Consider the following 17,524-nt stretch of genomic DNA (forward strand, 5'->3'; position numbering starts at 1 on the left):
TAGGACACTATGTTCTCTGGAAGATCAGTCAGAAATCCACCTGTTTTCCTGAAATGAGGAAGATCTCATGTCGTGCAAAGAGAAAGGGCTCCTCTCCCCATCTCCAAGGAAACCAACCTGACATTCAGTTTGTCCCATCTGGACCCCGGGAATCAGAACTAGCCTCAGACAGAACCTGGGTTCACACACACTCAGTAATCAGACGCCATGTTTGTAAAAAAAAACATCATACTTTAATAAATATACTGCAAAAGACATTGAAATAAAAATATTACATTACATTTAAGGTTGTAAAAATAGATTAAAACACATATTTTGTTTGTGTGTGTGCAGTGCAGTGGTTGTACAACAGTACTTCATTAGTTCAGTCTCCATTATGTGTTTGTGTGTCAGCACAAACATTCAGAAGAATAAATTAATAACGGATAAACTTTCTTCTGCTCTTTATCAGCTGTTAAATCCTACGTGTAAAGCCGCCTCCAGCTCACCAGAGGGCAGCGGTCTTCACTCGTACTGGATAGTGCATTTCTAGTCCGACTACTCAAAGCGTTTTACAGTTCCAGCCAGCGTCCATCCTCCACACGAGCGTTCACGTTGTGTTGGTGACACCATCACACACACCAGGGGAGCTGGGTTCTGCAGGTGTGTGTGTGTGTGTGTGTGGTCATCGGGTGAGGCAGGCGAGGGGTTAATGTTGCTGGGGCTGGTTGAACTGACCCATGAACAGCACCGCACCTGGAAACAAGAGACACACACTGAGCTGGGCAGCATCCTGACGGTTCCGGTCCAGGTGTGTGTCACAGAGGGGCTCTACCTGTGTTTTTGTGTTGGATGAGGAAGAGGAAGGGTCGGTCCAGGGTGATCTCCTCCACAGCCATACGAGAGAACATCACAGCAGCTAAAGGAGAGAGACGGGGGAGGCAGGGGGGTCGTTAGAGACGGCCTGGTTCTGGTCTAGACGCCAGCAGAACATCTGCTGAAGAACCTGTGAGCCACAAAACCTGGTCTAAGGTGTCCCAAGCCCACCTGTTGCTGCAGATCCTTTGGTTCCTTGTTCATCCACCTGAAGGGTGACCCTCTGAACAACCTTGGACACACACAGCCTTTCGTCAGCTGGAGGGCAGGAACACAGGTTAGACATGGAGTCGGGCTTTAAAACCACTTTGCACAATCTGAGGAATTTGACACACGCTGGGAGCCGACTTGAAGACTTACTGGTGATGCGTGTGAAGTCTGCGGTGGCCAGGTTGAACATGTCTCCCAGGCCCATGCTGATCAGAGCAGGCTTCAGGTTCACCTCTGAGCTCAGAGTAAACCTGCAAACATACCAGTCGTCAGTTCTCATCCCCTCACATGAGACTAAATGATAACGTTAGCAATGCTAATAAGACTAAACTGGGCGCTGAGACCCCACCTGGGTACCGCCAGCTGCCTCCTGGCGTTCCTCAGGGTTCCTCTCCACTGGTGAATCCTCTGGCTGCTCAGATCTTCGCTCAGGACACTCAGTGGAACCTCAGGCTCCACGGGCGACACCAGGAACATGCTCAGAGAGTCTCCCTCATAGGGGACCTCGATGACGTCATAGTCGACACCCTCAGCAGTCACAAATTCACCTGAGGAGTAAAGAGGAGAGGGTTGTATGAACGCATCCATCACCTACGGCGTCCGACGTCGTCACCGGGTCAGGCGTACCGTATCTGAAGCGGTTGGTGAGCCTCATCATGTGCACAGGTACGCTGCTTCCGTTGGCGCAGTGGAACATCCTCTCCTGCGTCAGTCTGGGGTCAAAGGGGACCTTCCACAGACCCTGGAAGTGAAGCGCGTCCAGAAGGACCAGACGGGTCTCATCAGACAGAGATCCGGCGGCCAGGAACTCAGGAATGGTGCCTGCAGAGAAGAAAGGTCACCAAGAGGTCACCAAGGATCCAGAAGCACCTCCACAGGCCAGTGGAGACAGGGTTCTTCACGTGTGGTACCTGCTGTGTGGTCCGACACCCAGGAGTTGATGATCCTGACTGCCTGGTCTGGTCTGGTGAAGTCCACCTGGTGGGGGTGGGCCTGGAAGGCCTTGGCCAGGGCGCGGCGGTATCCTTTCTCCAGGCTCATCTTCCTCTCCACCATGATGCCGCTGGCCATGTCCACGCCCTCCTCGCTGGACAGGTCGCGTTGCAGGAGGCGCTGCTGCCGGGACATGCCCCGCTCTGTGGGGCAGAGGGGCAGAGTTTGACACCAGGAATGACCCACAGGACCGTAACCATCTCCAACGTTACAGAGATGTCTGTCCGATAAGTTTGAATCTAAAGTTCACGTCATGGCCGAGGCCCTCAGCCTGGAAGGGAAGCTGTGGAATCTGCCTGATGGTAAATACTAAAGTCAATAGAGATCGTGAAACGTGGTTCACCCCCCAGCGCCAGTCTCACCTTGCAGAGAAAAGCCCAGAGCAGAGGTCAAAGCTTTCCGGGTGTTTCCGGCGGCGCCGAGCTGAGCCATGGACACGATGGAGGCCACGCCGTAAGGGGACAGGACCAGGTTCTGCTCCCCGGAGCTCTGGGACATCTTCAAAAACACCTTCAGGCCAAAATCAGTCTGTTTGTCCTGGAAGGAGGTCAGCCCCACTCTGCTGAGCGCCAGCAGCAGGAAAATATACACGCAAAGCATCCTGGGAAACAGAGGACAGACGTGAGCTGGATTGGGATCGGTTTGGATTTGACTCCTAAAACAAACAGTTTTCTCTTTGATATATTGCAGGTTGTCAAACAACACTGTGCTGAATGCATCACCATGGCAACACTGTTCCTGGAATTTAGATCATAATGTTTGTGTTTATGCTTTAATTCATGTGAAGGAACATGAATTAAAGCATTCAAAACGCACAAAGCAAAACATGTTAAATAAATAAGTATTAAGAACCAACCAGTGTGTGTGTGTGTGTGTGTGTGTGTGTGTGTGTGTGTGTGTGTGTGTGACTCATGCTGGATGTGTATGCATCATATTCAAGCTGTGTGCGTCAGCCACAGTTTTCCACTGCAAACTGTTGGTGGGACGAACTGTATGGTTCACTTCACATGGCAGTGTTACCGGTCAAGGGTCGCCACGGCAACCTCAGCCGGTGTTGACACAACAGTCAGTTCTGAGAACAGTCACTGATCTGTGTCTGTCTGTCTGTCTGTCTGTCTACGTATCCAGGCTATAACACATGGAGCACACATGAGGGTTTCAAAAGATCTAATCGACCCAGCCAAGAACCAGCCTAGAACCAGCCTAGAACCAGCCTAGAACCAGCCTCCAACAGTCCAGATGCTAATGCTTCCAGCTAGCTCCTACCTTTCAGTTGAGCGTCTGATGGAACAGATCTTCTGTTGTCTCCGTCTCTCCGTCTGCCTCAGTCTGGAGCTCCGGACACTCTTGTGGATTTTTATAGGGTTGAGCTGTGGGGTGTGAAGCCCCGCCCCCACCTCCACACACAGGGTTGTTAGGTGATGATGTCATCCTTCGCTGTCTGGACAGGATTCCTTTCAATGAATGCAAAAACTCTCAGTCACCGCTGGTCTGCATCTGGAGCGTGACACAGCGCACGGGAACTCCAGCGTTCCCTCTGGTGCGTGCAGGAAGATGCTGACCTCATGTTTGTCATAGCAGGAGCTTTACATCACTATCTCTGTTTCCACGGAAACTGGCAGGAAATGGCAGTGAAATGTATTTTTATGCTCCCTCTGGTCTTCTGTCATCTTTCCACAACAGGACTGATCATCAGTTAAAAATACACTTTACTGCTCCCTGGTGAACGGCCTGGTTCCGTCTCCTCCACGCTCCGGACTGCTTTTGCGACCTGATTGCGACCCATCGTACCAGTAGGGGTAGGGATACAAGCAAAACATTCCTGAAGAGCCTCTGATTGGTGTTAAACTGCGTTCCCTTCCTTTTGCCTTCTTGGTTGGTTTCTTGCAGCTGTTTCTTCTCCTTTGAGGGGAAACAGTTGCCTTCAGATAAACGATGCTTGCAGATGTCTGGTCTTCTGTACTTCAAGTAGAAGCAGGTAGACAGAAAACTATCCTTCTAGTATGTGAAGCATCAAGGTAGTAAGAGCAAGAAAAGCAAAGAAAGAGAAGTAACAGAAGATCCTGAAGTAATTAAAGTAACTCACACTTCAGTAACTGATGGACTTCAATCAGATCTTCATGTCAGGAGGAGCCTTACAGCGGAGAGCTTTACATGTGATCATGAGGAGTTTGAATTGTATTCTAGACTTTATTGGGAGCCGATGTAAAGATGCTAGGACAGGAGAGGTGTGTTCTCTCCTCCCAGTCCAGTCAGTCAGCAGCGTTCTGAGCTAACGGTAGTGCTAATAGAGGAGCTAGGACAGTTAAAGGATGGATCCTGGTCAAAAATCACTCCCAAGTTCCTGACATCACCACCAGAGGTCAAAGCAATGTTATCTAGGTGAAGTTATTTATTGTGTCTCCCCACATCTGCAGCGCACTGGCGTCGCACCTGGTGTTTCCCCCACCTCAGGCCCTAAACCAGCTGGGATTGGCTCCAGCTCCCCGTGATCCACGACAGAAGATGAAGCGGTTAAAGGAAATGAATGAATGAACGTCTCTCCACGTCTGCATGTTCTAGGTGTGGCATTATTCCTGTTGTTGATAAACCTGAATAATTAGTCAATCTAAACTCAATCTAGTTTAGTTTATATTTGGATCGATATCACTGTGTTTTTGCTCTCGTCACATGTTGGACTTCATGATGAATTCCATGCAGCCCATTTGAACCATCTGAATTAGGTTTAAGGTGATCCTCCACACAGTCACGACCATGACTCCCTTTGTGGGGTGACACATCAAATCACCAAATTTGGCTGTGGATTCTTTATCCTGGGAGTCACCAGGAATGTAGTCAACAGGACAGGGATGGCCGTGATCACTGTTTTCCAGGACGATCTGGAATGCGGCCTCCGGCAGACCCACGAAAACCTGAACTGAAGCCACTTTTTCTGCTTAAAGGAAGCAGCAGAACTTCCTGGACCTGATAGCGGTTCTAGTCTTAGCAGGAACTGGTTTTCTGCACCTGAAGCAAGTAAAAAGATTTGATACTTTATGAAGATAAAGACCAAAGTCTGAAACTCCAACCATAAACGTCGGTCTTCTGCCTCTCCTCCTTCTCGGTCCTGTTTTACAGCCTCATTTCTGCTCTCTTTTCTTTACGCTTGTTTCTTGTGCTCCGATGGTTTTGGTTCTGTGCCTTGATGTCTGTTACCAACCCTTGTATAACATTTTTAAAATCATCCCGGTTACCACTAATCGCTTGTGCCTGAATACGAGTGAGAAGATGAGGTGGAGATGAACAGATGACCTCATGACTCATCTATGGAGGCTTTGGTTTCTCTGCAGGCTGGTCTGTTTGCTCACGTCTCCGCTGTGAGTTGACATCTGTCCCCACCGGGACGAGGATTTGGAACATTCTACACAAGGCTGAGAAGGGAGATTTACAACCCCCGTCCAGTCATCTGGGGGCTTTTGGAACATCACACACATGTTTCACATTCGCTGCTGTTGACCGTGAGAGCTGCACCCGTCCACACGCTTCAGATGTGGGAGCAGCGGCGTTCGATTCATTCCACACATGTGACAGTAAACGTAGACACCTCCAGACTCCGCTACACAACACAGCTGAATATTAATGACGTCTGTTCAGTGGCTTCTTTTAAATCTGAGCAGTTCTCCTTGTAAAACGTGTCACGGCATCACGGAACCACCCCGTCTGCAGGCTTCACCACGGACAGCCGTAGTGATGATGATGATGAAAGCAGACCTACTCACGTTCTACACACTCCGTTCCTAATGACATAATGACAGCAGGAAAGTCCCCGTGTTGGGCTTGTAAAACGATTGCTTATTATCCAAGGCTCCTCAAGAAGTCAGCAAACAAGTTTGTCTTTTTTGATGTGTTAAAAACAGAACGTCTGTTACAAAGTTAATTAATACGGAGACATAAAGAACACACAGATGGTCTATAAGGATTCGTTTTGTTTCGGGTCGTCAGTCGTAAAAATCTCTATTTGTAATTTGTGTCATCAAACAGAACCATGACTTTACGGCTAATATATATATATATATATATAGTATATATGGTGGTTTCCTTCAATCAAACAACAAAAACAACACAGAGAAATGCTTTTGATGGTAAAATAATTTATATATAACAAGGAGCTCGACCTCTCTGTTTGATTAAAACATGATTTTTCCCTCCCTGGGGTCCAGGGGTTACAGCGTCAGGGATTTGAACGTCATCATCTCTGTTGTGTTATGATATTGATAGTGGAGCTCAACCAGACCGTCTCTAAAAACGTTTTTAAGAAGGCTTTCAGGGGTAGTGTCGGAGATAAGAAACGGATCATCAGAGAACCCCAAACCTCCAGCAGGTTCTCCAACCCCAGCCATCTGATAGGCTGACCCTCATCATGTGACTCCTAGAGAACGAGTTCCTGCAATCTACAATCAGTCTGACTGTTATTCCAGTAAGTCCATAGTTCTGCCACAAGTGTATTCTGTCAGGTTGAGACACGACACGTCTCCATGATGAGATCACGGCGTTCACAAAACGGCGTTCAGGCTGTGGACCAACAGAAAACAGACTGGCGTTAGTCTGGCTGCCCCAGGCGTTGTGATGGGGAGATGTTTTCAGACGCCCCTCATAATGCAGGTTGTGTCATCTCATATCAGCAAATAACAGATGCCTCACGGTATTGTAAAAAGGACATGAATAGTTTGTGCAGACACACATCCTGACTCCACAACAGACAAAGAAATGTTATCTTGTTGTTTCTGACATTTTTAGATCGCTGCTATGTCGGAAAAAGCGGGTCAGATTGAGGGAACCTGTGTTGACACAAAGGCTTCCAGTCAGAACCGTTGATCTGGAGTTGGACGGGTTCTGTCTGTCGGTCTGTCCACCGACCCATGAGCAGGAAGCAGCCAGAGAAGCAGGCTTACAGTAGGGCCGCATTCCAAAACGTTTCTACACCTTAATGTCTCACTATCTTTAAAACCTTCCTGCAGTTTATGACTATTACAAACATGAGTCATGTGACTCAGGAGAGCTGTTGTTTCTTTAGAGGCAACAACAACTACAGAACGATCAATGAAAAATGATTATAAAATTATCAGAAACACGTGCTGACTGATGTACAATATAAGCTATGATATATGACACGACATGACATATGATATACGATATGATATATGATAAATATGATATGATAAATATGATACATGATATGATAATTTGATATGAAATAATAGGATATGATATGACATGACAGATATTATATGTTAATATGATATGAAATGACATGACATGACCTAACATGACGGGACATGACATGATGTGACATAGGATGGATGACATATGTGAACCAGGCCTGTGTGGAGACTCTACTGTGATATCAGGGGGTGAACTATACTGACGTCCTGTTACACAGACTTTCCGTTACTATGAAACAGATCAGTGTTCAGAAACAGGATGTACAGAATGTATGTCTAACAGGAAACCACAAAGTAGGAGTTAAAGGAAAGTTGGAACATGTGAGTGTTCACCTGGGTGGGTGGGGGTGAGTAAGTGTGTGGTGTTGTGGTGAACACCACTACGCCCTGCATTCACGAAGACACTGGAAGCACACAAGCAGACACAAACTGGACACAACATGAGCGGGACATGTTGAATCTGCAGTCAGAGACACACACACACACACACACACACACACACACACACACACACACACACACACACACACACACACACACACACACACACACACACACAACCTGAACTTGTTTCTTCAGCCAGGAAACAGACACGTCTACATCTTAACGAACCTTTGAATCACAACAGAGTGAAAAGTGACTCACTGATCACACAACCTTCACAAACAAGATCCTTCAACACAACTTTCCATCATCAGACTGAACCCTGAGCACCACTTTCCATTGGCTCAGGTCACTGATAGACAGATCAGTAACTGTTTTCAGCTGTGTGTGTGTGTGTGTGTGTGTGTGTGTGTGTGTCTGTGTGTGTGTGTGTGTGTGTGTGTGTTCTATCTATAGAATATTAAGTGTACAGAGCGTTTTGATGGCTCATCAGTAAACATACGTGAGATGATGACCTTCTTCCAGCTGAGTGTGGAACGTTCCATCAACGGTCTCTGTTGGTGAGAACACCTGTTTGTGTCTATTTTATTATCCAGGTATTTTTTCTTCCAGTTACATGATAAAGAAAAACGGTTTAAATGTTTGTTTACGTGAAAATCACTCCAGCCTGCATTAACACACCCTGCTATCGTCACACACACACACACACACACACACACACACACACACACACACACACACACACACACACACACACACACACACACACACACACACACACACACACACACACACACACACACACACACACACACACACACACACACACACACACACACACACACACACGTGTCTAAGGTATATGTTAATTGCACTTGTTTCTCCATTTATTTTTTTATCGGACTAATCTAATATTTAAATACTAAGGTTGAGACACCGTTAAACCAAGATGGCGCCGTGGCTTAGTTGGTTAAAGCGCCTGTCTAGTAAACAGGAGATCCTGGGTTCGAATCCCAGCGGTGCCTTTTCCATCACCTATTTTTCGAACCTCAGGAAACTCGTTATTAACCGACCAGAGTCTTAGCCGGATGTGTCTCAGCATCAAAATGGCCACATTCTAAATGTTCACGTTCCCTCGTGTTCCACTTCTCTCTCAGGTGTTTCCAGACGTCTCCTGCATTCATTCCGTTCATCGCTTTATCATTTTCCTCTTTTCAGTTCTTTCTCTCTATTATTTGCGCCCACTCCGGGTTGACTATGGTTCTTAGTTTGTAATGGAAAAAAGGATGCAACTACAAAAGACGACATTTCGCTGCGAGCAGGGTTCGAACCTGCGCGGGAAGATCCCATTGGATTTCAAGTCCAACGCCTTAACCACTCGGCCATCGCAGCCACGTGACAGACATAGAAAACTCCTGTATATATATGTGTGTACATACCTGTGTCCCAAAGGTCAACACTTTACTAGGAAATAAACACCTTGCTGCAGACGCTTTGACTAATTCACTAATATGGATGATTCTGAGAGATGGTAACTGCTATGGACTATAAGTTTAGTTTTATAGTATTGGTTAATGACTTATTTTTTAGTCGGAATTGTTGACTGCTGCTGAGTTGACCAGCGCAGTGTTTAATCTCAATGAGGTTTTTTCCTGGATTAATAAGTGTTAAATATGTTTAAGAAATTTGGTAAAATTACCTTCAATGGAGATTATTGATTGAAATTTAATAAATAACAACTTACGAATAACTCAGTTATTAATAAACAGCATCACACAGAAGACCCCAACTTGTGTCCAGCATTTACAGTTTATGAAATATTGCCATAATTTTATCGCACAAACTTTAACACATAACGCATAATTAAACAGCATTAAACTGATTACAAATTAGTACAAAATCTTGTGACAAAGAGAGGAAACAGGAAAATGTGTATGCTGCATTCAGATGATCACTAGCAAACTAGGTTGGTGGTGGAGATGAAGAACGTCTGGCAGGAATAAACAGCTGAGAAGACTCCATGTAGCCCATTCACAAAGGAGGATTGAAATGGAAGAAGACGATAATTTCTACTCTTCTTCGCTGTGTGTGGAAACAGTTGATCAGTCGTGTAAAGTTTTCTTCTTACCACCTCCGCTCTGCATCCTTGTCTGATCTCCTGAAAACAGGCAGAATGCTAACAGGAAGTAGTTCAACATACATCAGCTATCACCAACTGAAACAAACCAGTTACGTGAAACTTAATAAGAAAGGAGTGAAACTCCTTAGAAAGGTGCTCCTCACCTTTCCAGTCCCGGGTCATCATGGTGGACCTGGAGAGATGGACCTCCTGGCTAAAACCTGCTCTATCTCAGAGTGTGTGGCCCCCTAAAACACAACAATGGTATGCTCTTACATTGGTGTCAAGTCTGGAGATAAGATCTTCCTAAAATGATTTAACCAAACAGATGAATACCTGCAGACTCCTGCCTGAAGATAAGGTGTCCATAATAAAGTTAAAACCACTTTTAAGAAACACTTAGAAGTGCTTTAAACAGTCTTTCAGAGTGTGAGAAAACGGTTATGCGTCTATAACACCACGTTACTCACATTGACAAGTCTTTGCACAGCTTTTGGTGTCATGAGGAGTCCACGAACACGCTTCTGAACCTCTTCCCATTCCCTGTGGGAAACAGACACAGACCTGAAACACAAAAGTCCAGTAATGAGCATTACTTTCTTATTAACTTCTCATCCTTATATCCATGAAAATTAAATGAGTAAACATTTCAATGCTTTATTGCATATCCATATTTCTAGTTCAACTGAAGGTCAGATGCATGAACTTTGTTCACAGTACTTGATCTCAGTTCAAGAAGAACTGCAGAATGGAAAAGGGCTGTTCAATAATCCAACATCAACGTGGTAAGGCGCGTTACTTTAGAGCTGATATCAATGCTCAGACAGACAGAACAGGACCTGCTGTGTTGGGACCATTCATTGTAGGGCTTCCACAGTCTGAAAGGTTCAGGACCTCGGTGGCAATCCGGGGGGTCAAGCGTTTCAGAAGACTCAGAGTCTTCCTGTGATTCTCCCTCAGCCTGCCAATGGAAGCAGAGATGAGTTACAATCCTGTTTTATCTTTAGCTTTAACACAAAGATTCTCATTCATTTCATTCACTTTTGTGGTTTCAGTTGTCAGAGGGGACAGTGACTGGGTTCTGGGAATGCCTGCATGTGATTGGGTGTGTCCTTCCTTGGATTGCCCGGCACCTTGTCTTCTTTGGATGCTTTGGGGTCTCAGAGGGGACGAGGACCTGACTCGACTGGACTGTTTCCTGTTCCAGTTTATCAGAGGCCTCTGGAAACCAAAGAGAAGACATGTCAAACCCAGATGGACCCTTCTTTAAACCCTGACTCCACGTCAACGTTAAGGTCAAAGGGGATGACCGTCATACAGATCTGGAAGGAGTGTCTCCTATTGGAGAATGTCGCCTTTGTGCACAGAAAAGTGGAAAACCAGGAGCAGAAACATGAATATATATCTTGTGAGTGTATATCAACAAAACATAATATAATCTTAATCTCATATGTAATATATGATATAGTCTTTACCGTTAGCATGTTGGTGTTGGTCTCTGCATCAGCTGAGCACTCAAAGATGGTTGTCTTTGTGGAAAACTCCAACCTGGGAGCAATACCCTGGGAAAAGAGTAGAAAAGTTTCTACTTCCATAGTTTATCAGACAAACATCTCATCTCAATAAACACAACATCTTGACACGTGTCCGACTAGAGTCGAGGTGTGGTCTGTATGTTGGGGATGAGGACAGTTACACCTCCATATAAACAGGTCTCAATTGAAACACCTAAAATCTCCATTCCATGACAAAGTGTGCAGGACTGGAGGGTCCTACGGGGCCACAACCAGCTCGGCCCAGATCACAGCTCACTTGTCTCGATTTGCCTTCTTTTGTATTGTCACCTGTGCATCTGTTTTGCACGAGGGACACTACAGAAACACATGCAACTAAAACGCGGGATCTTGGATTAGGTCTTCTTCTTCATTTCCGTTGGGTTCGTCTTCCTCACTACATCCATCCACCTTCTCTTTGGTCTTCCTCTTACCCTCTTTCCTGGTAGCTCCATCCTCATCACCCTTTCACCAACATCCTCACCATCTCTCCTCTGGACGTGTCCAAACCATCAGAGTCTGTTCTCTCTGACTTTATCTCCAGAACATCTCACCTTGGCTGTTCCTCTGATTAACTCATTTATGATCCGATACAACCTGGTTACTCCTAGAGAACCTCAACATCTTCATTTCCTCCACCTCCAGCACCACTTCCTGTCTTTTTTTCAGTACCACTGTCTCTAATCCATCCATCATTTATGTGAAACAGATACACACACACACACAACAGATACTGAAATTGAACATTTTTAGGTGTGACCTACTGGAAAGTGAGGTGCTCGGGTCATCAGAACCTCTCGATCCACTCCAGAGAAGGAGGGACGCAGTCTGGGCTCAGGAAATAAGAACCGTCGAGCGTCTTCTTCAAAGCTGGCCAGAGTGTCCCCCACTGCACACACAAACACACCAGTGACCAATCAACACACACTCCAACACACATCCAGTTGAGGCTCTGCATTCTGATTGGACAGGAACCAGAGACAAACAGCCTGACCTGGAGGAACCAGCTGCACCAGCTCCATCCGGACCGTCTCACCTGTGCAGGACAAGAGCAAAGAGGGACACGCAGATATGAAGTAGTCCCAGACCCGGTCACTGGTGACTCTAGGACTCTGGTCTTCCAGGGGACTTGAACACAACAGGTGTATCGTAGCATCAGACTGTCGTTGTGATCCAAGCTAACGCTAACCTGAGCTCAGCATGTTGTGACAGAACTCCATCAATGAAGGATCAAACTATCCAATGACGAAAGAAAAATAACATCAAACACAAGTTAGGCCAAAAACTTTGTTCAAAACGTTCTCATCAGTATTAAAATGGGCTTGATTACCGCGTTGTGGGAAATGTCATTTTTGGTCAAAGCACACTTTTGACCTACAGTATTTATGACAGTGAAACATGATGTCACTCACACTCCAGCATCAGAGCCATGTCCCCGGGATCGACTGCATGTCTGAAGGTCTACAGAGACAACATGGTGTAGTTATTTACCCTGTGAACCATGTGACACAACACCTGGGGGCGTTTCCTCTCAGGTGCGTCTGAGCATCACGCAGTGAAGACCTGCCTTCTCAAAGCTCATCTTCTCACGGAGCAGCAGAGGAAAGACAGCCGGGAGGAGTTTGGACTGGCGGTACCGGCCCAGGAAGAACACGCCAAGGTACAGATCATGCTTTGACAGGAGATGAACTCCTGGACAGGACACCTGAGAGCAGTTAGAGGGTCATACATGAACATACACACGTATGTGAGTGGAGATCAATCAGGGTGTTTAGTGACATGCAGGTCAGAAGAACCAAGACGAACCACTTCCTGTTCCTCCTCCATGTGACTGTTAGCTGTCCTGTGGACATGCATGTATGAAACACGTATGTAACATATACACTGCCCGACTAAAAAAGAAGTCGCCACCTGGATTTAACCAAGCAAATACATACGAGCCTCCTATTGGATAATTACTGCATGGGCGATAATCTTACCACTGGTAACAAGTTATTTAACCCCAACTGGTGCAATGAGAAGAATTTAGGATCTAAACAACTATGTCAAATAACACATCCCATAGTCGTGGAAAAGATGTTAGTGTGTTTGGGTAGGGTCAGATCGAGATCAAATTGAAGAAAAACAACAGTACAAATCTGAGCTATGTTTAATAGTGAAAGTAAGAGTATGTACACACACACACACACACACACACACACACACACACACACACACTATGTGAGGGGAACTCAGGAGATCAGGGCTGAACAGCTGTGTAGCCTCAAGAAAAAAAAAAGGCTTCTATTTTCTCGGGAGCATAAAGATTGGACTCTGGTGCAGCGGAAGAAGGTCATGTGGTCTGATGAGTCCAGATTTAATCAATCAGTCAAGTTTATTTATATAGCACTTAATCATAGCAACAGACATTTTAAAGCATTTTAACAAATAGAGAAACCCGACAGAACCCTCCAGAGCATCAGGGACAGCGGTAGGGACAAACTCCCTCATTGAGGAAGAAACTCTGGGCAGGACCCAGACTCTTTTGGGCGGTCATCTGTCCTGACCGGTTGGGTGGAAAAGAAATAGAATGAAGATAAGGACAGGGTAAGAGAAGGAGTGGCAGATAGGCCAGAAAGACCTGCCTTTACCCCCCCTTCCTAGAGTGATGGGCGCGTCAGGGTAAGAAGGGCAGGTGATGTGATGAACCCGTTATGGCTACTAATGACCAACTTATTCCATCAATGGATTTTTTGTAACCTATCCAGACATATTCCGGTATAACAATGATTGGCCGGGCAGTGTGTGTGTGTGTGTGTGTGTGCATCATGTTCGCTCTTGTGACCGCATGACTGCTCTTACCGCGCTGAGGTGAACCTCCACCACCACCGTCAGCGCCTTCCGGGACATCCTACGGCACCGGGGGCCCCAAACGGACCGGTTCACTCCAGCTATCCCCTGTGGAGGGTCACCTTGCTGTTTGTATAAACACAACTGTCTACTGCAGTTGCTACGGCAACAGGTGTCGTCCTCCAAGCGCTTCCGCAGAGGAAGCTCCTCCTGAAGTGAGCCCACAGTGCCCCCTGGTGTCGGAGTGGCTGCACTCATAAATAATGTTCAGTACAGAACTGGGGATTGGTTACCTTCAGGTTAGTCTGGAGAGGAGTTCATTCAACTTACGTCACTAATCGACTTACGTCTCCTGGATCCCAATGACATAAAACTAGATTCACCAGAATATAAAGATAGATTCATGTTATATTCCTTCATCCCCAGTTCCACATTCAGAGACGACCACTCATCTTCATCGAGCTTCATCTTTTATACGAGTAACAACTGACAGCTTTGTTAAAAAAATAATCATTCACTGCAGTTCCAACCGTAAAACCTGTAAATAAAAGTAACTTTCATGAACCAGTCATCTGTTCAGGGTTCCACTGAACGATTGTCCCGTTCAGGGTAACAAGGTCAAAGGTTAAATAATACCAGAATGAACAGAAACGCCTGCAGCTAGCATCAACATAAGCACACGTCACGTGTCAGAAGTTTGTCGTTGTCCATTTGAAAATCACTTTATTTTATCTCCTCAGTCTTCTCTGATGTGTCCTCCTCTTCCTCCTGGGGGGCAGCTCCATTCTGGGGGACGGCCACCGCTCCTTTCCTCTGGGGGAGAACCGTGAAGAAGGCCTCCTGCCAGCTGCCCTTCTCCAGGTAGGACAGGATGATCTCAAACACTAGGAGGAAGTGGAGCGATTAGCCTGGCGGTACGGTAGAAACCCCCGTCTGCTGTCCAGCTAATGGCCGTTGGATGGAGGCGGTACCGCAAATGTCATGTGACCTCTGCTCGTACAACCTTACCGTGGTTAACAGCCAGAACTTTGCGACTGTTCATCTTCACGAAGCTGCTCAGGGGAAGCTGTGCGTGAGCGATGCCCAGCTCCTTGGCCTTCTCAAAGGTGATGCCCTGCCAACATCACACGGACAGAGGGGTGAGGACAGCCCCCCACCCCCCCGGCGCCAGCCCACAGTCAGGGTCAGGCTCACCTTGTGATGGTTGTGGTCCACCAGACCTCCGATCACGTAGGCCTTCGTTTGGTCCAGCTCCTCCAGAACATTGGGAGACTCTGAGGTGAGATAGACCAGCTCCTCTCTAGGGGCCACCTCACTGTAGTGCTGCGCTGTGATGCTGATGTCCTGCACACAACCAACACAACCAACACAACCAACACAACCAACGCAACCAACACAACCAACACAACCAACACAACCAACGCAACCAACACAACCAACGCAACCAACACAACCAACGCAACCAACGCAACCAACACAACACAACACCATGAGAACTGTGACGCAAACATGTTCAGGCTCCATAAGAGATATCAGGAAGTGTCCACCATCACTACACACCAAACACATCCTTCATTTCCATTTAGATAATTAAAACTCAATAAATAAAAAGCACACCTAAAGTATTCGACTAATGTATATAAATACCTTAAGCATTAGACTGATTTATATACATACATAAAATATTTTAAATGAACTAAAATATTTTAAAGACCTTCCAGTTGACCCATCCCTGGTCCTTCACATCCATGCTCTGCTTCAGCTGTCCCCCCAGGCTGGTCAGACTGAGCTGGACAGAAGAGGAGCCGTTACCACCGTATGACATCACACCAGACAGGAAGTATGACATCACACCAGACAGGAAGTATGACATCACACCAGACAGGAAGTATGACATCACCCGTCTCACCTGCACCGGACACGCGGCCCGTCGGTTCTCGGCGTAGCAGCGCTGGATCTGCTTGTGAAGCTTCCAGACGTCCTGGAACACAAGAAGCCTTCAGACCCGCGGTGGACACCAGACGCTCTTCCTCCTCCGGCGGCGCTCACCTTCATCGCCATCAGGCTGTCGAAGCTGCAGTCCACCAGCAGCCGGAGGGAGCTGGGCGTCACGTCCCTACGAGGACGTTTGAGGAGGACGTCTCCTCTGTCCTCCTGATCGTCCGTCTGTCTCTGGAGGCGGCGCTGATGCTTCCTGTCCTTCCTCCTCTGCCTGCAGGACAGGAGAGACGTCCAACATGTGACAGGAACAGACGAAGAGGAACAGACGAAGAGGAACAGACCAAAGAGGAACAGACGAAGAGGAACAGAAGAGGAGGAACAGATCAGGAGGTACAGATGAGGAGGAACAGACTAAAGAGGAACAGACGAAGAGGAACAGATAAAGAAAAACAGATCAAAGAGAACGGACGAAGAGGAACAGATGAAGAGGAACAGACGAAGAGGAACAGACGAAGAGGAACAGACGAAGAGGAACAGACGAAGAGGAACAGACGAAGAGGAACAGACGAAGAGGAACAGACGAAGAGGAACAGACCAAAGAGGAACAGACGAAGAGGAACAGAAGAGGAGGAACAGATCAGGAGGTACAGATGAGGAGGAACAGACTAAAGAGGAACAGACGAAGAGGAACAGATAAAGAAGAACAGATCAAAGAGAACGGACGAAGAGGAACAGATGAAGAGGAACAGACCAAAGAGGAACAGACGAAGAGGAACAGACGAAGAGGAACAGAAGAAGAGGAACAGACCAAAGAGGAACAGACCAAAGAGGAACAGACCAAAGAGGAACAGACCAAAGAGGAACAGACCAAAGAGGAACCGTTCCGAGTCATCGGGTCTAGGGTCTGGACAGAGTCCCACCAGTGAAGCTCCACCGGCGGACATGCTGTGACTCTTGCCGGGTTGGAGCCACCAGGCCGCGGCAGTGACAGAGTGTTCCCCGCGTGGAGCGGCTCTGGGGGCTCTGACTTACTTCCGCAGCTCCCTCTCTTCCTCCCACTTCCGCTGCTTGAGGAGCTTCTTCTTCTGCCTCTTGGACAGGCTGTGGTCCTCCGCTCCGGCGCCGCTCCCGCCGGCTTCACCGAGCTGCTCCCGCCGGGCGGGAGTCCCGCTGCTCCCGCCGGCTTCACCGAGCTCCTCCCGCCGGACGGGAGTCCCGCTGCTCCCGCTGTCGTTAGCCATGCGGCTAACGTCTGCTAGCTCACTGCGCTAGCATCCACGGGTCTGTTCCCAAACACAACACTCGCGTCATCCGGACGCGCCGCTCAGCTGAAGGGGGGGGTCGCGCTTTTATGACGTCATTTAAAGGCGCCGGACGCGTTCCGCCTGTCGGGATACCTTTTGGAAATGTTTTATTCAAAATGAATAACCATAAACAAA

The 17,524-nt window shown here is 47.1% G+C and overlaps 3 protein-coding genes and 2 non-coding genes across 8 annotated transcripts; 1 reads left to right on the forward strand and 4 right to left on the reverse strand.

Moving 5' to 3' along the window:
- Positions 1–210: 210 nt before the first annotated feature.
- Positions 211–3,477, reverse strand: serpine1 (serpin peptidase inhibitor, clade E (nexin, plasminogen activator inhibitor type 1), member 1). Its single transcript, XM_068307965.1, has 9 exons — positions 3,325–3,477; positions 2,421–2,659; positions 1,977–2,201; positions 1,693–1,887; positions 1,415–1,613; positions 1,216–1,316; positions 1,027–1,113; positions 815–898; positions 211–735 (listed from the first exon to the last, which is right to left on the reverse strand). Exons 2-9 carry the CDS (start codon positions 2,656–2,658, stop codon positions 689–691), a joined length of 1,176 nt encoding a protein of 391 aa, XP_068164066.1. The 5' UTR covers position 2,659; positions 3,325–3,477; the 3' UTR covers positions 211–688.
- A 5,117-nt stretch (positions 3,478–8,594) lies between these two features.
- On the forward strand, positions 8,595–8,668 carry trnat-agu (transfer RNA threonine (anticodon AGU)). The gene has a single exon. It is a non-coding gene; the product is annotated as a tRNA-Thr (tRNA).
- Positions 8,669–8,953: 285 nt separating this feature from the next.
- On the reverse strand, positions 8,954–9,035 carry trnas-uga (transfer RNA serine (anticodon UGA)). The gene has a single exon. It is a non-coding gene; the product is annotated as a tRNA-Ser (tRNA).
- Positions 9,036–9,527: 492 nt separating this feature from the next.
- spata6l (spermatogenesis associated 6-like) lies at positions 9,528–13,278 on the reverse strand. 4 transcript variants are annotated; one of them, XM_068307955.1, is made up of 10 exons: positions 12,883–13,278; positions 12,728–12,776; positions 12,310–12,351; positions 12,080–12,204; positions 11,238–11,324; positions 10,804–10,983; positions 10,602–10,723; positions 10,233–10,326; positions 9,927–10,010; positions 9,528–9,793 (listed from the first exon to the last, which is right to left on the reverse strand). In XM_068307955.1, exons 1-9 carry the CDS (start codon positions 12,895–12,897, stop codon positions 9,945–9,947), a joined length of 780 nt encoding a protein of 259 aa, XP_068164056.1. In that variant the 5' UTR covers positions 12,898–13,278; the 3' UTR covers positions 9,528–9,793; positions 9,927–9,944. The 4 variants fall into 4 exon arrangements, with proteins under 4 accessions (XP_068164056.1, XP_068164055.1, XP_068164057.1 ...); XM_068307954.1 differs by having other exon boundaries at positions 9,528–9,801; XM_068307956.1 differs by having other exon boundaries at positions 9,528–9,819.
- Positions 13,279–14,601: 1,323 nt separating this feature from the next.
- On the reverse strand, positions 14,602–17,422 carry trmt10a (tRNA methyltransferase 10A). Its single transcript, XM_068307952.1, has 7 exons — positions 17,118–17,422; positions 16,194–16,356; positions 16,054–16,125; positions 15,859–15,933; positions 15,339–15,488; positions 15,153–15,258; positions 14,602–15,028 (listed from the first exon to the last, which is right to left on the reverse strand). Exons 1-7 carry the CDS (start codon positions 17,324–17,326, stop codon positions 14,868–14,870), a joined length of 936 nt encoding a protein of 311 aa, XP_068164053.1. The 5' UTR covers positions 17,327–17,422; the 3' UTR covers positions 14,602–14,867.
- Between the last annotated feature and the right edge of the window lie 102 nt (positions 17,423–17,524).

The sequence above is a fragment of the Antennarius striatus genome, chromosome 23, assembly GCF_040054535.1.
Source record: "Antennarius striatus isolate MH-2024 chromosome 23, ASM4005453v1, whole genome shotgun sequence".
Lineage (NCBI taxonomy): Eukaryota > Metazoa > Chordata > Actinopteri > Lophiiformes > Antennariidae > Antennarius > Antennarius striatus.